The sequence below is a fragment of the Atractosteus spatula genome, chromosome 9 (assembly GCF_055471065.1).
Source record: "Atractosteus spatula isolate fAtrSpa1 chromosome 9, fAtrSpa1.hap1, whole genome shotgun sequence".
Taxonomy (NCBI): domain Eukaryota; kingdom Metazoa; phylum Chordata; class Actinopteri; order Semionotiformes; family Lepisosteidae; genus Atractosteus; species Atractosteus spatula.
In genome coordinates this window covers 18,137,185-18,158,375 of record NC_142714.1, presented here as the reverse complement: position 1 = coordinate 18,158,375, position 21,191 = coordinate 18,137,185, and the positions used below count along the sequence as shown (strand labels likewise).

General features: G+C 35.8%; 1 protein-coding gene across 5 annotated transcripts; it reads left to right on the top strand.

The window, feature by feature from the left end:
- The first annotated feature begins 440 nt into the window (after positions 1 to 440).
- On the top strand, positions 441 to 9,796 carry zfyve19 (zinc finger, FYVE domain containing 19). 5 transcript variants are annotated; one of them, XM_088926075.1, is made up of 12 exons: positions 441 to 661; positions 859 to 962; positions 1,182 to 1,303; positions 1,808 to 1,861; positions 3,267 to 3,427; positions 4,134 to 4,276; positions 5,103 to 5,226; positions 5,606 to 5,815; positions 5,935 to 6,011; positions 6,976 to 7,074; positions 7,260 to 7,423; positions 9,615 to 9,796. In XM_088926075.1, the coding sequence occupies exons 2-12, from the start codon at positions 900 to 902 to the stop codon at positions 9,712 to 9,714; spliced, it is 1,317 nt and encodes a 438-aa protein (XP_088782201.1). In that variant the 5' UTR covers positions 441 to 661; positions 859 to 899; the 3' UTR covers positions 9,715 to 9,796. The 5 variants fall into 5 exon arrangements, with proteins under 5 accessions (XP_088782201.1, XP_088782203.1, XP_088782202.1 ...); XM_088926077.1 differs by lacking the exon at positions 9,615 to 9,796 and adding an exon at positions 7,798 to 8,076; XM_088926076.1 differs by having other exon boundaries at positions 443 to 661; positions 7,278 to 7,423.
- The last annotated feature ends 11,395 nt before the right edge of the window (positions 9,797 to 21,191 follow it).

The window sequence follows — 21,191 nt, the reverse complement described above, 5'->3', positions numbered from 1 at the left end:
TTGATTGGGCCGTCACACCAACGTGTATATAACAATAGTCCAATCATTCGAAACCCTTTTAAAACGAATTTAAATAAAATACCACGCAACTGATTAGGATTCCTAATTATAGTTTTAGTATTCAAATTGTGTTTCTGTTCTTGAAAAATATTTAGGGTAATAGTATGTTGAAAATATATATACGCCGTAGCTAAGTAGCCTGGGAAATGTAGTTCAACGCATTGGGTGTTTAATGATTCAGGACTCTTACCAAGAACAGAAAACATGCGATGAGTAAGTGTTTAAGAAAATACGGCTTAATTTTAATAGATTTCCTATATATTAACCACGGAAAACAACAAAAATCGTATTTTCATTATGTTTTCAATATTTGTTTTATAACCATTTCTTTTCGAACTATATCTACCAGGATGCAGTGGGAAAGCTATCGGAAACTTCCTGTATTTGACTGTGGTCGCGTCAGTTCAACCTGACCCTGTCTTGGTTGGGGTTAGAAATCTGGAAAAGTCTGCAGTTTTCAGTGTTGTTCCTTTGCTTTTTTTATTGCCTTACCCGAATTGTTTTAGTCTCAATTACTATGTGCGTTTCAATTGTAATGCGTCAAAGGTCATAAAACACAGCACACTAGTAGTCTAATACTGAGAAGCATGTAACTGCTATGGTAAGTTGAACTGGATAGCTGCAGTTTGACTAATACAACAATAGGAGGGGTAGGTGTGGTGGTAAAATATAGTAATACGGTAGCTAACAACTTTACCTGGTTGATGGATATTTTATTATTTTTTAATTGGAATAAACTTTAGAGCACGTCTAAAATAAAACAACAATGCTATACAAAACGTCCCTTTCTTTTCTCAGAAGCAACATCTCCTTTCTGTCTAGACTTGGGACTAGTCTGGATGAACGACATGGACAGCAGATGTTACGGCTGTGCTTCAAAATTCTCGCTCTTCAAGAAAGAGGTCTGTCTTTTATGAGCAATCTTTAATATTGACAAAGTACAAATTTTACTTTCTACCCCAAACCTCATATCAAATCGTATTTGTGTGTTGAAAATAAACTAGGTGCTTCTTTTAATTATGATTTATGTAAAGCGATTCAAAATGTATTCCCCATTTCTCCACAGAACAGTGCTCATTTTTGTCTGTCCACCTAATAGCTTTCGACGCGTTCTCTTGTAGGTGGCATGTAAGAACTGCGGTCGCTCCTATTGCGCAGGGTGTCTCAGTTACAGCTGTCTTGTGCCAAGGTGTGGAAACACTCAACAGAAGGTCTGCAAGCAATGCCATGGAAACCTCACAAGGTGACAATTGAAACTTTTTGTTAGTGACCTTTAAACTCATGCCCAGCTTCTACATAAACAAAGTAGAGGGATGATTAAGATATCAGTGGTTTAAGTGTTGTTGCAATCACAAACATGAAAAACAACAATTTCTTGTTGAAAGTTTTCATGTTATGCATTATATAGAACAATAGAGTGTATTTTTCAAACACTTCAACAAAGTGAAGGCCATTTAAAACTAGATTGATTTCTTTCCCACTAGCTTGTTTCAGTATGGCCATTGATGTTCACTGATATTTTCTTGCAGATTCATTAAGCATTATCCTTAAATATTTAAAACACTGTAAAGTGAAGGCTACCATCATCCCTATAGAAAAGGGCTGAATTCATGTCTTGTCTCTGTAGTCTGTCTTCAGGTATTTGTAAGTAAAACAAAAAGAGGTTAAAGCTTCAGAATGTATATGTGGAACATACATTTAAAGATCAGTATGCTTATTTATTGTTCTCTACTGTCATTTACTGCAGTGGAGGAACCCAAAACAATGCAGCTAAGTGGTCTCCACCAGAGAATTACAAAAAGTGAGTAATTGATTATCATGTCAAACTTGGTCACAGATGAGGTTACAAAATTTGGTGTGATTGTATACTGGAATGCTGGGTTGTTGCTTTTAATTCCTCCTACTTCATCTCTGAATTTGAAGATATATTAATAGTTGATTTGAATAGAATTTTACCCCTTTTGAAGGATGTCTCCAGAATAATAAAAAAATGTGTCAAAAGGTGTGAAAATGTGTGAAATACATAGGGAAATTCAGTTGTTTTTTATTATTAATTTAAACAGTGTAGAAATTGAAAACAGGAGTTTGTTCATGCAGGTACCGATGAAATATCTTTTTTTTTCCTGAATCCTAGGACCTTATGCAACACTAAATCATTCCACCTTCCATTGGAAAATCAAAATAAAAAACATAACCTTAAACATAACCACCCACTTCTGTTCCTTTATGGATACAGAAAACAAAGCATTTTTCACTTTTAGGATAGTAGGTCTTTTTCTGTATTTGAATTTGTTCAGAGGAGTTATATTTATTTTGGCATCATCAGACTTCACAGGATACAGTAAACAATTTCTTACTGAAGTTACATAGCAAAGTCTTTGGCATTTGATGCCATTTGAAAGGAAGAAAGTGTCATCATTACAGGAACAATGTCCATGAGATCTGTTAAATGTTTAGTATTATAAAAGTTATGTGCACTTAGTTTAAGCAGCAGTAGTCAGTTTTAAATATTGTGTAAAGTTGTATTTGCTTAATTTGTATATGTGTATACTACGGTATTTTAAAAACATTTTTACATACAAAAAATATTTTTGCTGATTCTTCAAAAATAAAATCTATAAATGGTTTCAACCAGACACAACCATTACCAACCACCTTACAGTATATTTAAGTAAAATAATTCAAGAATTAACTGAATGTAATATGTTTATATGGATACATCTTCAATGTGAATAGAACACTAATCTAGACAAGAGTTATTTGTTCTGGTGAATTAAGTAGTTTCAGGTACGGGATGGGTCCTGAATTTGTTTTCGGCCCTGGGCTCAATCTGTCTGCAGTTGTGTGGGTTTTTCTTGATTTCTGTACTTACCTCCCTAAAGACATGCTGGCTGGGTTACATAGCATCTATAAATTGTCCCTATGAGCTTGTGTACGTATGCACCCTGTCTAAGGTGTAGTACCTCCTAGCACCCTATAATTGCTGCAGCCCTTATCAGAAGTAAGTGGCTTTTTGTTAATGGATGTATAGATAGATATAAGGATACCAATGTTTATGTTTCCTGCTGTGATTCAAAATCCAGGTAATCCAGCACTGTGTGGAGCAAATTTGAATAACATATTTGAAAAATATGGAAGATGATTAGTACAGATCTTTTAATGGTCCTCAAATGCAGAATAACCAATATATTTTTCTGCATCCTCAGACGAATGGCAGCTCTGGAAGCCAAGCAGAGCCAGCAGGGTCCAGCATCTAGGCCCAGTTCTAAGAGCATTGCCCCCCGACTCCCTGTTGCCAGGGGGCTGAGCAAGGAGGATCAGGCCATAGCTGAGAGACTGGAGAGACTCAAGGAGGACACCACACCCAGTTAGTTTATTTAGTTTTTAAATCTTTTTGATCCACTTTCTTTGAGATGTAGGTCATATGGAATGCCTTTTGGAGAGCCAGATTTAAATTTTCATTCTGTGTATTTTAAGTGAAAGTTGCTAGAATAAAATAATTTTTTCTTGAATAAAATAACATACTCAAGAAACTCTTCGAAAATACCACTCTCTTCTGGAAATTTTGATTTGAACAACTAGGCTTGTTAACTTCATGTATGTAACACTCCCTTAAAGTTTCCTAATAAGTTGATCTGTCCTAAATGAATTAGATGGACAATTTGGCCACAGAGAAAATTGTTTGCTTTTGTTAAGTATGAGTGCCTCAAGTATTCACATTCCCAAATAAAAATGTAAAAAATAAAAAAGAGAATTGTGTTCCATATTTGCAAGATTTTCAGTTGTATATGCATGCATTAAATAGCATCCCTATAATATGTTATTTATTTAAGCTCTATCATAAAAAGGGTAAATGCTACACTAACTTACAGAAGCATCTTGGTACCACAAAGAAGAAAAATGTTGTATGACAACACTGCAGTATATTTCATTATGGTGAAATTGCAATATATCATGTGTTTTGTTTTTTAAGGTAGCCTTTAATTTGCAGGGCTCCCAGTATTCCTAGCTCCCTGGCTGTAAGGCTCTGCCCAAGCTGTGCCTTATAAAGTATGTGATTGTCTGAAATCCAGGATCAATTCCCTCGGAGAAAGAGATCGAGTCCCGACTGGCTGCTCTCAAGGTCCCTGCCCGTCCTATTCCCACTGCCGCAGAGATGGAGGACCGCCTGGCCACTCTGCAGGGAGTGACCCCGCCATCGCAAGTGTCCAGACCAGTGAGTACTGTGGGAGAGCTAAAACTGTGGACGAAAGAGTGGTTTCTTTCCTGTCTGTGACTCACACTGTCCAGCATAATGTTCACCCTCTCTTTATTGTTGTGTGCATCATGCCACCTTTATTGTTGAAATCAGGATAGAATTCAATAACAAAAATCTCTGAAAGAAACTTCAGTATCAGGAATATCTTAATAAATCACAGAATTTATTATTTGTTTTAATTTAATGCAGCATTTCAGCAAATATACAATTGATACTTCCATGTATTCTGTTGAAGTCTATTAATTTTTTGGAAATCATACTTTTTAACATAGACTCACAAGGATTTCTTATTGAAAGTGGAATAAAAAGTTGTTACTTGTAAATACGATTAATCACTTTATCTCAGTATTTAAGTTGGGCCTTTGTTTAGCAAATATCCCCAGAATAAAAGATCCAGCTGTAAATAAGGTAGTTTTTCCTATTGTTCCTGTGATCCTCCATTTTTTAAAAAAAGATTGTTTTTTTAAGTGCCTACTTAATGTGCCTACAACTTAAATGATCATGGATATGCAAAACAATAAAACAACCGTGTCAGAGAACTGCTGTCTTTTTTCACTATTGATAGACATAACTTTCTGGAAAGTGTAAAAGTATAGTCCATACCATAGCAACAGCAGTTCATCAGCCCAAATTTAATCTTGCTTGTTGGAAAAGGTAGGGCATGCAAAAATAGAATAACACAGACCCTGAGGTCTATTACATAGATGACAAGCAACCATACATCTTTATTTGGATATCTAGAATATTAGTGATTTATGATAATGACTATTTAAATGCTCTGCAGATCCACCAACCTCCAGATGCAAGGACCCAGAGTGAGCAAGCCAGTGATCTGATAACACAGCTGTCTGAAGAGGTAGCAATAGACAACAGATTTGCACCAGAATCAGGCTCAGAAGGTGTTACAGGTAAAGAATCTCTAAATATACCTCTCTCTATCTGCCTTTCCTATCCCTTATATAGGCACTATTTTGTTAGAAAAATGACACTAGCATATCTTTTATATACAGTACAGCTCTTAATATGGGAAGTGCTTTACTTAAGAGTAAACATAAGAGTAACTAACATGAAGAGCACATTGTGTTGTTTGTATATAATCAAGATAGCTTGTCTCTGAAGGAATTTTGAATAACAGAGACCTCAAGACTTCTTCACAAAGTTTTAGTGCCATTTGCACACGCTGAGCCTCTGAATTATGCTCCAACAATTCTTCGTGTGCCTACACATTACATGTAATTGCCAGTTTTACCTTTCTCACATGATCACACTCTCTGTTGCCGGGCACAGATGGTCCCTTGAACAACCTGAACAAGGCAGACAGCACGTTAGATGAGAACCTGGATGACCTGCGGCAAGATGCCAAGCAGCTGGAGTCAGAGAAGAGCCGGCTACTAGCAGAGGCCATGGAGGAGCTGAAGCAGGAGAACCTGGGCCGGGAACAGGTGCTGCAGATGGCAAGGAGGCTGGCACTCCTGAAGGGACAGGACCCTGACAAGAGTAGGTCAATCCTTGTGCTCTTGCTCCAAGACGATCATCCACTGTCCTCTTAATAATCATTGGCAAACGTCTTTCAGGTATTCACAGTATCATTCCCCATGTTCTGTTTTGTACCCCAGTCACAGCAAATGATTTCAGTCAACCAGACAGTGAAGAGGAGACAGAGGAGGAGTCACTGAAGAGAATATTGAAGCAGGTGTGTAACCTGGATATCTATAATATGGAGAGAACATCTGTTCATTTTCACATAGTAAATGTCTTACAGACGTGTATACAAATACTGTATCTCTTATCACCATACTTCAATGTAATAGGTTAATAGCTTGTGAAATCTTTGACCACAAGAGGGAACCAGAGCACATTTCTTGAATACTAGATTTTTAAGGTTGCATGTTTTTAAGTAATGAATGTTTTTCTATTATAGTTCTTTTTCCTTCATATCCAAATCAGTATATAAAATATATTGTGTGATCTAAAAGTATTCAGACCAGAAGGTGAAAACTGTTATTTGTACTTTAGAGTCAAGCAATCTGTATTTGTGACCATAAGATTAATATGAATAATAAAAACAATAAAATGTGTTTTATTTCTTGGTAAGTGCTCATATAATGTACCCTTATAAGAAGTCAATATTTTTTGTATATCCCTTTGAGGCAATAAGTGCATGAAACCTGAGCTTGCCAAACTCTTTGCAAAATCATTTGGGATGTTTTTTGCAGCCTCTTTTGTGTTCTTGCCTGTTTTTGGGAGTGTTCTGATTTTTCTTTTCTTTGGCATCTAAAATGTGTCCTAAATTAAAATGAAATTTTCTGCTTCTAAACAGTTACAGGGAGGAAACTGTTTCATTTTCTCACACAAGTAAGAATGCATCTCCTGAACGACCTCAGTTGTTCAAAAGCCTCACATTACTTTTCTTTTTCAGTATCAGTCTCATGAACTTTGTCCCCTCCTATAAGTAAAGCACTTTAGGATCCTTTGGAAAGCAGCATATAAATGCAAAGAATTAGTATTTTTTAATAGGCATGGTCAACCCTAATTCATTCCCTTTACCACTAGTTGCTTAACAAGAAACCGAATAGATCTTCCTCGCCACGTACTGTACTGTCACCAATAACAAATTGATGGTCATGACTACAAACTCTGCTTTCCCTTCCCTGCAGCTGTCTGAGGAAGCAGTCTTAGACGAAGCCAGTGGCTACAACATTCTTCCTGAACAGAGTGGCCCAATAAACACAGAAAAACCAACTGGTCATAAGAAGGTAATAAAATGAGACCGTCTCAATTGTGAAAGCCAGTCATTTCCAGCAGCTGAAAGAGCAGCTTTTCAACTAGTCAGAAAACTGCCATCCACTGAGTTGCTTGGAATATACCTTTGGTGAGTGTGGCAAAGTTTTGATTTAATCTGGGCTGTGATGTTGTTTGATTGTGCTGGTTGATATTTTAGATGCCTTGTGCTCCGCAGTCCAGAGCAAATAAGAAGATAGCTGCTGCCGCCCCACCTTCTGACAGCGATGAGGAGGAGCTGCCTTGGTGTTGTATCTGCAATGAAGATGCCACAATTCGCTGCCGCTCTTGTGATGATGAGCTCTACTGTAAAAGGTGTTTCAGGTGTGTGTGTTTTTTTTTACTTTATTGGTAATATGTTTGTCTGTAGCATTGTTTCAAGTTTCGAACCCTATTAGTTGTCAGGTAATTCATTCATTTTGTTCTGATGGGTTTGTCCATTTTTTAAGAATTCTTGGCTATGAATGCTGACTCTCTTACTGCTACTCCTAGTTTTAAAATCTTATTCATGATTCCAGCCAGTTTAACATTGCTTTTGAAAATAATCTCTTCTTTTCTTATTCTACAAATATTCCTAATTTACTGACCCAGTAGGTAAAGTGTTGCTTGTATTATACTTAAAATTGAAAAGAGAACCTTTAAGAAACTTTAAAGCTGACGACTGAGTACCAAACTGATGATATATCCCATACTTGCAGGGAGGGCCACGATGATTTTGATAGAAAAGATCACCGGACAACCAGTTACAAAGCTCCAAGGAAAAGCAAAAAGAAGTGAAATAGTGATTTAGCTCATGTCACTGCCGGCAACTCCAGCCCCTGAGCTACTGTTATTTTTATTAATGCTTAATTTCTGGAACTAATCTGGCCATACATTGTCTGTGGCAGATTGAGGAGCAGTGTCCTGATGCAGTAAACAAATTAAATTCTGAATATTATAACCTTGAAAGCAAACATAATTAAAGTGTATCTTATGTATTATGATTTACTTTGGCTTCCTCAAAATGTTTTCACAGAAAATGTTTAGTCTTGTTTGTATTAAAGAAAAACAATTAAAATGTACAGTATCACTCTCACATGTGAGCACTTAAAAATGTCACAAGTTCATGAAAAATCTTTTCTTTATACAGTACTTACAATTCTTAAATAACAAGCATTAAGCAGATTTGAAAACTGTACTGAGAATGTAAGTCATCTGAACATTGGCCATTTACAATTCAAAAGAGCCATAGGTCTGCAAATTTTCTAATCACTGAATTGTAAAGAGGCCTAGAATTCCAACTTTTTTGAAGAAACTCTCAAAGAAGGGGCTTGGGTGGATTTTCCAAAAGAATCCAAGAAGGACTCTCCTCTTATTATAAGTTCAGAAGTTGATATTTTAAATTTAAGTACAAGTGAGTAATCAATCTTTGTTCTTACTGAGTGTTCATGTTGTGTGCACTACAGTTAAGTACAATGCTGGGTCTATTAAAGGTTTTTTTCTTATGAGTAATGCTTATATAAGCAAATGAAAGGTACACTGTAGCTCATAATGATATGTTGGCAAAGAGAAGCTTTATTTTTTAAGATTTCACAAGGACATCCCAGATGATAGAAGTGAAAGGTACAGTAATGTCTGTGAGTATAGATAATGATTGTCTAGTTATGGAAGTGGAGTGGGGGAAGGTAGTATTTTGTTTTACTTTTTTATTTCTTCAGTCAGCAGTTCCTGACCAACCATAGTATTTATTGATACAAAGATGGTTGTGATCACTAGAAAATATTACGCACTCCAGTTTGACAAAACAAGAAATCGTAAAATATTTATGTATTCCAGACATTGTTCTGTAAATGTAGTGTTACATCACACCCGCTAATTCAGATGCATTATTGTCACCACCTGTACTACTGATGAGCTGCTGTGATCTTTCAGTTAGCAAGAGCATGTAATGTTACTGTAGGTGATACCGCATAGTTAAACTGGCAGGGCTTTTTTGGGGAAAGATCATAATAATTGCTTTGCAATAGGGTTGTTGACTTAAGAGTTTTAGTTTTCAAATTTGTGTGTGGGGTGCAGCTTTAAGTTCGTAAAATATCCAGTGTAATTTATATGTAAAGGCACAGCATTCTTTCATTAATAGTGGTGCACATTTCACGAGAAGCAAAGTTCAAGTTAAATACATTTTTGTTCTGGGGAATTTGTAACATTACAAATTGTGAGATGTTTTTTGCCACCTGCTTTTGTAGTTGCTTAGACGTCAGTTGTTTGACTATTGCAAAATGAAATAGTAACTGAAAAGTAACTTTTCTTAAAGAAGTTGCAACAAAAAACTTTTGGAATCTAAGCTTAAGAGTACTTAAAAAAATCTTATGGAGATCAAGTCCTTATTCAGTTATGTCATCAAAGTCTGTATTTTTATTATTGATCCTTCTTGCTTTTTAAATTTCTTTTCATTGTACACAATTTAATTGTATTTTCCTTATTGTGTATATAATAATAATAATAATTTTGTTTTGTTGTTGAATTGCATTGCTAGCAGCCATATCACCCTGCAACTCACAACTGGCAACCCACTGAAGCTAAGCAGGTGTGAGCCTGGTCAGTACCTGGATGGGAGACCTCCTGGGAAAAACTAAGGTTGCTGCTGGAAGAGGTGTTAGTGGGGACCAACAGGGGGCACTCACCCTGCAGTCCATGTGGGTCCTTTTGCCCCAGTATAGTGACAGGGATACTAAACTGTAAAAAGGCACTGTCGTTTGGATGAGACATAAAACCGAGGTCCTTACTCTCTGTGGTCATTAAAAATCCCAGGCCGTTTCGTGAAAAGAGTAGGGGTGTAACCCCGGTGTCCTGGCCAAATTTCCCATTGGCCTTTACCAGTCATGGCCTCCTAATAATCCCCATCTATGAATTGGCTTCATTACTCTGCTCTCCTCTACACTGACAGCTGATGTGTGGTGAGCGTTCTGGTGCACTATGGCTGCGTTGCATCATCCAGGTGGGGCTTCACATTGGTGGTGTGGAGGGGAGTCCCCATTACCTGTAAAGCGCTTTGAATGGAGTGTGCAAAAAAAAGCTATATAAGTGTAAGCAATTAATAATATTATTATTATTATTATTATTAACTGTTTATACAAATATGGTTATTTATATGGTATTTATATGTTTATTAATATGGTTAAATTGCGAAAGAGAATCTTGAACAGACTTTTATGAATTAGATTTACTGTGGCTGATTAAGAAAAAAAATTGGGACGAGTAAAACGCATATCAGGTATTTTAAAAGTAGGTCAGTTATAGCATTTGCTGCACGGTGGTTGTCATGGAAACAGCTATCTCACCCAAAGGTAGGCGTAGGATTCTAATGAGCTAAAATTGCTCCTAAGAATACATATAAAATAGGAATTGTGAGTAAAATGAAAGCAGCTGCACTAGTAGACTGAATCTAAGAAATCTAAGATGAATGGGAAAAGATAAGTAATGTTATTCACAGAGGTGCAAAAATGGATGACGTTTAAAAACAACCAAGATTGCAATTCCCATTTTAAAAGCTTTTAAGCAGCATCAAGGGAGAGCTTTTGTGATTCTCTTTCTGGACAATACCCGATACATTTTTCATTACAGACTCATGTGGTGATTAAGCTAGAAAATCAATTTCTTCAAAACCCTGTTTTCCTGTTTTTTAAACACAAAATTGGGTTGTTGCTTCTTAAGCCCCAAAGCCTTACAAGTTTTACACAAATCATCTTGGGCAAATTAGCAAATTTGTACATATATTTTATGTGCTGTTTTGGTAATCCTTTGTCTTAAACAAAAGAGAATCATTAATAGTTCAGGTGGGTAGCTGCGTCAGCATGCGTAGGCTGCAAAGGAACAAGTAATAGGTTTATTCCATGCTGAAAAAAAAGAAGAAAGAGAACACAACGTTTCGGCCGTGGAGCCTTCTTCAGGTGTGACACACCTGAATGCTGCATTCCAAAGCCAGGTCCCGCATCTTATCGCTCTCTTGGAGAATTCATAAGCTAGACCTGTGGAAGTTCTCATGTGGAGTCCAATAACAGGGCACTTTCTCGGTCTCACCCCAAACCTCAACTCGCAATTGAGAATGACCGGTCAACACGGACAGAAGAGCAACCAGTATAATTGTTTATGTTTAATTGAATCAACATTGTTTCACCAATTCTAATAAGCAGAGACACATGGAAATGGAACAGCTCTCGGCTCTTGATTCTCCTCAAGGTTTGATGTCTATGTTTTCGTAAACAGGATAGCAAGAGCACATGGAGGAAGGAGGCAGGCTGTTTTTCAATTCTAATATTTCAAGTCTAAAGCGGCCTTCCTGGGCTCTGGTTTCCTCCCACCTTTGAAAGACGTGCTGCCTAGGTTAATTGGAGTCTCTAAACTTTCCTGGTTGCTTGGTATGTGTCTGTACTCTATAATGAACTGGCTTCCTTACCAGGCTGCAGTCTTGTCTTGTGACTTTTGCTTCCAGGATAGTCTCCAGGTTGCCATATTAGCAAAAAATAAGGGACTTTCTGATAATGGATGAATGGAAGACTGATGTGGAAGAAATTCACCAGATATAATCGGTTTTTAGAGCAATAGCAAATGATGTTTTCCTAGAGATCCACAATTCATTAGGTAGATTGTGAGTTTCCAGCTTTAATTCCTTCTAATTAGTTACACCGCTGAGTTTCATCATTAATCTAATTAATTGCCTCCTTCAGAATTTTAAACAACTGAACATTAAAGAAACAGCACAATGAAAATACAGATTGTTGTGGAGAGTGAAAAATACTTTGGGGAAAATGAGCATTTGGGCTGCGCTATGATAGTGCACAGGGCTAACTTCAGTGATTTATCTGGTTTGAAGTGCTCTGTCCTTAGCCCCTGTCTGCTTGTTTTATAAAGTGCAAGCAAATGAAAGAAATCAGTCAACAGTTCCTATGTGTAGTTTTCTTTTTGATTTTGTTTTTTCTTTTACTGAAAGACGTTTATTGTTGATACTTTATGCATGTATCTATAATCCACCAGAGATCAATACTCTTGCAAATGAAAAGCTAAAACTACATTAATTATCATAGACCAAAGGCCTTTTGATCCCATCCCTTCTGACGGAATTGACTGAACAACAGATATACTAAGTTGTACGTCACTGATATAATTATACAGCTAATTCTGCTTGTAATGGCTGAAAAAATAATAAGGCAATTATACTAATACTTCATTGGTTTGCTGTAAAGATGTAAGATATGCTTAGCCATTTCTGACATTTTTATTTTCTTTCTTGATAGTGATTCCATTAATGTTTTCTTTTACAAAAATTGATGTTTCTGACTGACTTTTGTGGATATTAAACTCATTCACTTTTTATTTCAGCTTTACACATGGTGATCATTTAAATTATGCAATTCTTGTACTATTTTAATTAAAATTCTTATCTCTTCTTTCACACTTCTTCCGCTTTAATTAAGTAAATATTACCTTTATACCAATCTTCACTACAAGTTTTTTTTCCCACTTTTGTCAGGAACTAAACTAGAAACTAGCTAACATGAAGGGGAATGTCAAACGTACATTCCCCACAACATATGCAGTGTTCCCTTAATAAATATTCAGAATTATCTGCATTATCCAGATATTTAAAAGGTGTCGAATATTAATTTACCCTTTAAATCTTAATGTCATGTGTCTGCACTGAACACGTGCTAAATGTTGCAGAAAGAACTCTAGTGCCCATTGCACTGTATTTATGTACAAAAGCTGTGTGATTCCCTTACATGTAAATGTATAGGAAACTTTTCATCCTTTATGCAAGAGCCATGTGCTCTGTAAAAGAGTAAACTCCATATTTGGTTGAATAACATACAGAATGCTCAGATCTCTGTTGTATTTGGGTATAGAAGCAATGTCAATTAGGTTCATTTAGCCTTCAGGCCTTTACTTAATGTGTCACTTTTTTGTTAAGAATGGAGTCTCTTTTGGTGAAGGAAAAAGGCTGTGAAAATGAGAGGTGTGAGTTGAGGCATTGGGACACGCTGTGTGCTGAAAAACTCTTCTTGCGACCTCAGCTTCTTGGAGTTTATGCAGCAACAATGAGAGGTTGGTCTGAGGACGACTGGGATCTGAAACAGTTACAGAAATGGTGTGTCACTACCCGTGAAAAGGGATGGTTTGAAATAGCTCCAAGAATTTTTGTAGGGTCTAAAATTCCTTATTTTATGAAGTGCTTGAAATTGCTCACAGAAATTGATCACAGAAGTAAGCAAGGCATTTAGATAGACTGTCTAAATATTCCCTACTCTGTTTTAACAGTTATAAAATAGTTTAATTTAAAGTTACTGTCCATTGCATTACAACGTAGTGAACATGAGTGAAAAATCGTTAAAACTGCTATAAAAATCAGAAATCATATTAAAACTGCTATATGTTCTTTTGCACTGAAGCCAAAAAATTGGGCTAGTAGCAGAATACCAATTATGTTCTACAGTTTGAGACCTTAAGATGAGACATTTTTTGCCAGTTTTTCTGGTGCAAGTTTTACATCATGAACACTGAGTTTTTTTCTAAAACTAAAATGGTTTCCCCTTAAAAAAGTTATAAAAGTTATTGCAAATCAAGCAAGAGATATGTTTTTCTAGTTAACTATTAGTTTAGGAAAATCAACTTCAGTTCATTTTGAGTTAGAAAAAAATGTATTTTGGATTCTTTGACTATCTTTTGCTTTTACTAGGAATTCTACATATATTTGAGGTGTACATTATTACAGACAGGCCTGTTCTGCATTGCCTCAACATATGCAGGGCTTTTATTGGAAGCAGAGGAATACAATCAGAGCAGCGTGCCTGCAGTACCTGACTCTGATGGACAGTAAATCAGCATGGTGGCCATGGTCAAGGTGAAGCAAGCCATGGAGAACTCGATGACAAAAAAGATGTAGAGAAGGCGGAATTCTCTGTATCTCAGGCGGCAGAGTAGAATAGTCTCCGAGACGGAGGGTGGGCAGGATGCTTTCCACATCTCTTCTGGAGAACAAAAAAACATCCTTCTGTACACGTTATGCCCCATTATAAATACTGTAGCTACTTCCCTTTCCAAAAGGATGCCAGAGATTTTGCATAAGTGATGTTCTCATTTGGTGATTGGGGTGAGCATTCATCCATGTTTTTGTTTATCAAAATATACTGTATGCATCGGTAGTGTAGTAGAATTCTCCCTCAATCTGGTTATTTAAATCTAAACTCCTTTTGCAAGAAAAAAATGATATCCTTGGTACCTCCACAAAGTTCACATTATTCTAGACAAAAGTTTTTTGCCACGTGCCAGTCTTACTCCATGTTTGTTTTTGTACATATATCTTGAGTATGCAGAATATAAAGCTTGGATAAAACATTTATACTGTGAAACTTAGTACTATTGGAATGACAATAGTTTGTCAACCTAAAGGAAGAAGGTTTTGCAAGAAATATAAAAGGGTACTGTAGGTCATAAATAGTGTTGGGTAAAGTTATTTTTAAAGGAAACTCTTTACAGTTTCTGAGTAAGTGACTCAGAAGGGATTATTTTTTAAATTAACAAAATGTTGGTCCACATTGCTTTTAAGAGGTATTTACATAGTAATTGTACACACTACTTTTAAAAATAATTTTCACCCAACTCTTTTTTAATGTTACATGACAGACTTCTAAGTTGTTTTTTAAAAGTGGTGTTCACCAACTCTAAACATAAACAGGAATACAATAAAACATCTCATCCTACACTTTTTTGTGAGATATTGTAAGACAAGACAGATGCAACCTGTAGTAAAGGACCATTCTCTGCAGATGACTAAATTTGAAAAACATGCTATTTTTGGAATGAAAAGGTGATTTCTACAAAGTATATTGATTGTTTTATCGTCAATTGTACTTATTAGTACTTACTAAAGTGTATTAGATATCATGACCCCACAAAGCAATAGAATCTGAAATAATAATAAATAATAATAACAAATAATAGACTTATGGTTGCTTACCTTTAAATCCAATAGGAAAGTTGGAGCTCTCTCATTAATGCTACATTATAGAGATTCATATTCTTCATACCTGCAGATTGTTAAGCCACTGGTCTATAAGACCAGCTCTGCACTAAGCCCAGCCTCTGCAAAACACAGCTTCAGAAACTGAAGCCAAATGCTTATATCTTCTGTTTCTGCTGGGTCCTGTTGCCTGTGGGTTTCAAATAACGGCATCTATAAAAATATTTCAAAAAGCAAAATGTTTTTCCCTGTACCGAAAAAAGATAAATTTGTCACCCTAAATAGCAGGTGTGTGGGTCTTAAGCAAACATTTAATATCTCAAGAAGTAATTTAACAGCTTTAGCTTTATGCTTCTTCAGAGCACTTCTGCCTAGCTTGTTCTATGGGCTCACAAAATTATATTATTGTCTTTGTCTTCTATGTCTTTTTTTGTGTAGTAACTAAACATTATATGCTGAATCCTGTAAATCATTGAGCTGTATGAAGATTGGTCATATACTGTACAGCAAATTAAGATTTATGTTGGGTGATGCACAAAAAATATAAGTAGAAAATTAAATCTTCCTGTCTAATCTAATTTATGTGATACATGAGGTGCACTGAAATGCAGAACCCACCTGGATGACAAGTGGCAGCCATTACAGACAGGTAGATTCACAATGTTCTCATCAACTAGAGAAGTGATTTGGATTTAGGGGAGTCCAGATTACACAAGTGAAGAGTGAAATTTAGCCTGGATGGTGGGGTAAACACTCCCACTCTTGCAAACAGTGCTACAGGATTTTTAATGACCAGGTAGGCATAACCTGGGTTTAATGTGTTATCCAAAGGGACCGAGTTCTAAAATCTGATGTGATTAGACTAAAAGCTGGTAATACTGCAAAGTAGAGGCAGTGCCTCTCAAAAGTAAAACCAATGTTTTATTCATTTTCTCTATCCTTATACACACACAGAATGGATTGGTGCTTAGACTGTTAATACTCCCAAATTCTCAAATCCAATTTTTTTTTGGAAAAGGCAAACAATTCCAGTTTTGTCTGAGAATACAAAATCATAAAATTTGCACTTGTTAACTGTTCATCAAATACAGTATGCCACTTCCTGTTCTCTCCTTCACCATTATAATTTCATTTTATAGATTGTTCTTTGTTTTCCTTCACTGATTTGAATTATGTGCAACAGTGGTGTGAGTCCCTTCGCCAGGTCATTATTCTAAAGAAGAATTTGTTCTCATCTATGTATTTAAATAATTACATTTATTGAATTTGGATGTTGAATCATGGACCAAATCATTTCTTTAATCAGAGTTTAAATTAATCTCAGAGAATGAAAGAAAAAGAAGATGAGAAAATTGTTTGCTTGGGACACAGAAAACCTGCAGTACTTCTCCATCAAAACTGACCCACAGCAGTAATATTTATGGCTGCATTGCTATTTTATAGTAAGAAAAGCTAATATGAAACCATTTGAATAAAATGCAGGTATTATATTTTGAGGGTCCTACTCAATGAGAAATGAAGGCCTTAATGGCTAATCCCAGATTTCAGGAAGGAGAAAAGTATATTCACATTGTACAGGGCATCCTGTTGCTTACACACAGAGTGTTCAGTTACTGTATATTACATCAACTGAAAAGGAAGAGGTCATGATTTCTACACAGAAAGAAACTAATCACTAATAGGTCTTCATCCAGTACAATTTTTAAATTAGTTTATATTTAGTTTAAATTGCTACAAAAGTCAAACTTCAGGTCAGCAATTACACCTAAAGAGTCCAGTTGTCATAAATAAGTGTGGCAATTTATTTAACTTAACATTCCATCACAAACTACCATGGGATCTTTAGAGACCAACTAAAGAGTCGGAACCTCTTACTGCCACCATAAAAGGACATTGGGTTGGAAGAGAAGCACCTAGTGGTCCACCTACACCATTTACACAACCAAAACCTGGTATTTCTTAGAAGTCTAAGATCCCAACAATAAACATGACCAGCCTTTATTAGCTTCTGAGATGTGAAATATTTAACTATTAAGTGGTAACACTGCTGTTACGACCCCAAGTGTCTAGGGGTAAAAGGGTGTAACATTTAGGATAATTCTTTTGGAAGCAGGGGGGTTTTGGTGAGGGACTAGGAAGCGTGATAACAAGGGTAAGGAACTAGAGTGGTGCCAAAGGAAAGAAAAACAAAATGGAGCTGGCTAGGACAGTGAGGGAAAGCTAATCTGACTACAAAAGAAAACCCGAAACACACGGTCTTCGGCGTCTTCAACACCCTAGCTAACCTGCACTGACTACCCAAAACCATACAAGATAAATGGCACTCACCCGTACTAAACTAGTGTACTAATACAAAATCAACTAAGTGTGTAAGTGTACCCAACAACACAAACTAACCTTATATACAAAAGTTCACACAAAAACACAAGTGAACCAGGAATACAAATAAGGGAAAACAAGAGTAATCAACAGGACCAGGGTACAAAAGAACACAAAAGTTGAACATGTAACACTGGGACAAGGTAATGACAAAACAAGGATGAACACACAAACAAACGAAAATACAAAGAAACAAACAAACAAAAAAAAACAACAAAGCCGAAGCTATACGAAAATACAAACACACAAAGCAAAACAAACGAAGCCGAAGCAATAACCAGAAGCGAAGCAAAGCGATAACCAAAACCAAACGGGACCGAAGTCAAACAAAAGGCCTCTCTTTGCTGAAAACCTCCATGTTATATGCTGAATAAGATGTGTTCTGATTGGCTGAGAGCTAATTGATGATGATTTCAAACTGAAAGTGTGGTGTAATGGTGGGCAAATGGGGAAGGGAGAACAATCAAGGGTCAGCAGTGTGGACATAACAGAAAAAACACACACAGAACACACACTGGGACGTAACAACTGCTGTCAGAGATTATAATCGTAGAATGGCCAGAAAGTATGAAAAACTCTTAAGGCACTCCTAAGCACACACATTCAGTTTAAATATTTACTGGAAGAATTGAACAAAACAACCTTCTCAAGTTTTAATTCTTGAAGCAGAGATAACTGTAGAGCACTGAAATCAAAGGTCAGCTGTTCAGAAGCATCTCAGATGTGGGTTCCTACAGTAAGCAATAAACTGAAATTATGAGCTATGACGTATATCGTTCTCAATTGAACTTTATGTGACATTTCTCTACCATGTATGCCACTAATAATATGAAGGTTAATTCACCATTTAGCTGAAACTTAACTTACATATAGAGAGACAGGGAAGTAAACAGTTCTTCATTAGCTGCAGAGTCGCTTACAACAGGATCTTGATTTTAAATCTAATCCAATGAGAATGACAGCTAAGGCCTGAAATGGGAATTTCCTGATAAGACTTTTATCTACTACAACCAATTCCAACAGTTAGAATAACAGATTTTCAACATGATAATAATACTTTGCTGTGATGATATTATGCTGTGATAATGTCCTTTGTCATATCATAGTATGATATTTTTTTATTTACTTTTGTTTATTTTTCTTTTACCAGTTCCTAACTCATACCGTGATAATGCATAACTTGACATTCATTGCTAAATGGTAATAATCTGACAATTAGATAAAGCCTTTTTCCATCGTTAAAAAGCCAGTACTTAGGTTAAACTTTCTTAAGGGTTTTATACTTGAAGGCAATGCATTCAGAGGTTTGCATAGCCTTTTCTTTTACTTTTAACAAGCAATGCTTGACTTTAGACCATCTATTAGGATAAGAAAAGCTGGCTTGCTTTTCTGCATTTGGTGAGAAAGTATATCATTTGTCACGTTTACTGTGAAGGTCATTGGTTTTATAAAGGGAAAATGAGAGAAACATAAATAGAATGTTAATCAGGATTTAGTACATAATCAGAAATCAATCTGTCCTTCTAAGGTTCATTTTGGTCCAAACATCTTTTTTTTTTTACATTTCATTAGTTTATGTCTTTAAACTACTGAATAAATCCGAGAAAAGCCTCTTTCACCGGTGAAGAGGTTTGATATCTAATGAAAATAGTTTATAGTCATTCAATTTAGCAAAATATAGGATCTGAAGTTGAAGTACTCTTAACAATGGAAAGCCTCTTTTGGATACATTTAAAAAGTTTGTCACAGAAGCATGAACTAGGTCTCTGCTGGTGAGTCTCTTATTGTGAATTTTGCAGTTCACACACAGCCTGAATTTATACATTATTGGGCTGAAATCTGTTTCAAAGTGCCTTCTTGCAGAATAAGGAAGTGACAGATACTGCCATGCTCTCCTTTCTGGTGTACACAGTACTTGTCCTTTGTATCTTGCAAAGGCCTTCCACTGGCAATGACAAAAAGACCTATTGAATATAGAGCTAGAGTAGCATCACTAATCTACTGTATATTTAATTCGGATGAGTAAGATGTAATGAAACATGATTTGTGCAAACCGTGTTCAGAGGCCTGTTTAGTTGTTCAGTCAAAGAAGAAATCTTCTGGATGTAGTTTTTCCATACATTTTGGGCTATTTATTCCTCTGAAATGTCTCAGTGTGTCAAATGACCTCTCTAATACTGTATATTGTTATTTATAACAATTTATAAAATCGCATCACAGACATAGGTTCATGTATTTCCCCAATGGAAATTTAAACTTGCTTCAGATGTGCAACACCCTAAAACTACTAGGTATCACTCATAGCCAGTAATCTCTAATCCTTTTATTTTAGGTTTTTAGTGATTACATGTAAGCATCTTTTACATAATAAAGTATGTGACTCTTATTAGAAAACATAATTTTACAGTATACAGTGGAGTATAATAATACTGTGTGCTGCAATTGTTAAGGGTTTGCATGTTGTCAGCCATATTTGAAATCACCCAAATATTCATCTGCTTTCTAAACTTTAATTGTATAACTGACCAATAAAGCTTATTAAACTCACTCCCCAAAATGTTTTTAATTACTAAATTGGTAATATCACTTTAAATATGGTTTTATATTTAGATTCTACACACATCTTTTCCATACTGGTGTAACAGTTGATCCGTGTTCTATAGCCATTTCTGAATCTGCCCTCATTGGTGCCATTTTCCTATTTTTACAAAGTCTTAACTTCTGTATTGAAATATAACTTGTCATAAGGGTAGCATAACTACTACTGAATTGCAATTCCTGGCTCCAGGGTTCAATTCATGCCTGGTGTTTTTATGTTCTCCCCATTATTTCTCAATGATTCCTCCCACCTTCCAAGGACAAGCTACTGTATGTGAATTTATTTCCTTAAGCTGCTTCCCTGAATGCTTACTTGTTCGAGTGCACTATGACGGACCGACATGATAATAAGGGTAATCTCTGGATTGTCTCAACCTTTCTAAGGAATAAGCAGCTTTCTGGTAATAGGTAGATGGAATATTGGAATATTACTGTGATGTGATGAATACAGCAATCTACAGTTTAGTAAACTCATGTTAAATCTTCAGAAAGGCTTTTACCACATGAAATACAATATTCAATCCAACCATTTTTATGGGCAATTGTAAGTACTTAATGCCTCTTATGGCACAATGCTAAAGAACAAACAGAACCTAAAATTTAAAGGTTTAACCTGTTCTTCTTTAATGAAATGGATTTGGTGCCCAAGTCTGATTAAGCAATAACTAAAATGTTAATTTATAAAAGGAAATTATAATATATTGTGTTAGTTAATGTTCTTTAGCTTAATGATTAGATTTGCAATTGGGATCTATTTTTATGATAGCAGTAAAACAAAACAAGCAGACAATAACTTGGTAACTGGCCCAGACAGTGCATAAATCACGGTTAAATCATAGTAAAAACATAAAACTTAATTAAAATTGGTTTCCAAAACAGTCATATGTACAGCCATGGATCGCCAAAGCATTTTGTTGCCCTGTATTAATTGTTATTATTATATATGTTGTTATTATCTATTATTTTTGTAATGTACTGTCTAAATTGTGTGGAGTTGTCTGTTGTATTGTGTACTGTATGTCCCAAGAGATCAGAGTGAATAAGAATTCCAAAGTATATGCACGTATGGCAATAAACTCCTCTACTCTACTCTCTACTGTACAATTCCTGCGCTGGTGA

Excerpts from the sequence above, each read along its gene's own strand:
- zfyve19 (XM_088926075.1), top strand. The coding sequence starts at position 900 with ATGAACGACATGGACAGCAGATGTTACGGCTGTGCTTCAAAATTCTCG. Across the intron at positions 1,862-3,266 it reads CCACCAGAGAATTACAAAAA|ACGAATGGCAGCTCTGGAAG; the intron begins GTGAGTAATTGA and ends CTGCATCCTCAG. Across the intron at positions 5,816-5,934 it reads GGGACAGGACCCTGACAAGA|TCACAGCAAATGATTTCAGT; the intron begins GTAGGTCAATCC and ends TTTGTACCCCAG.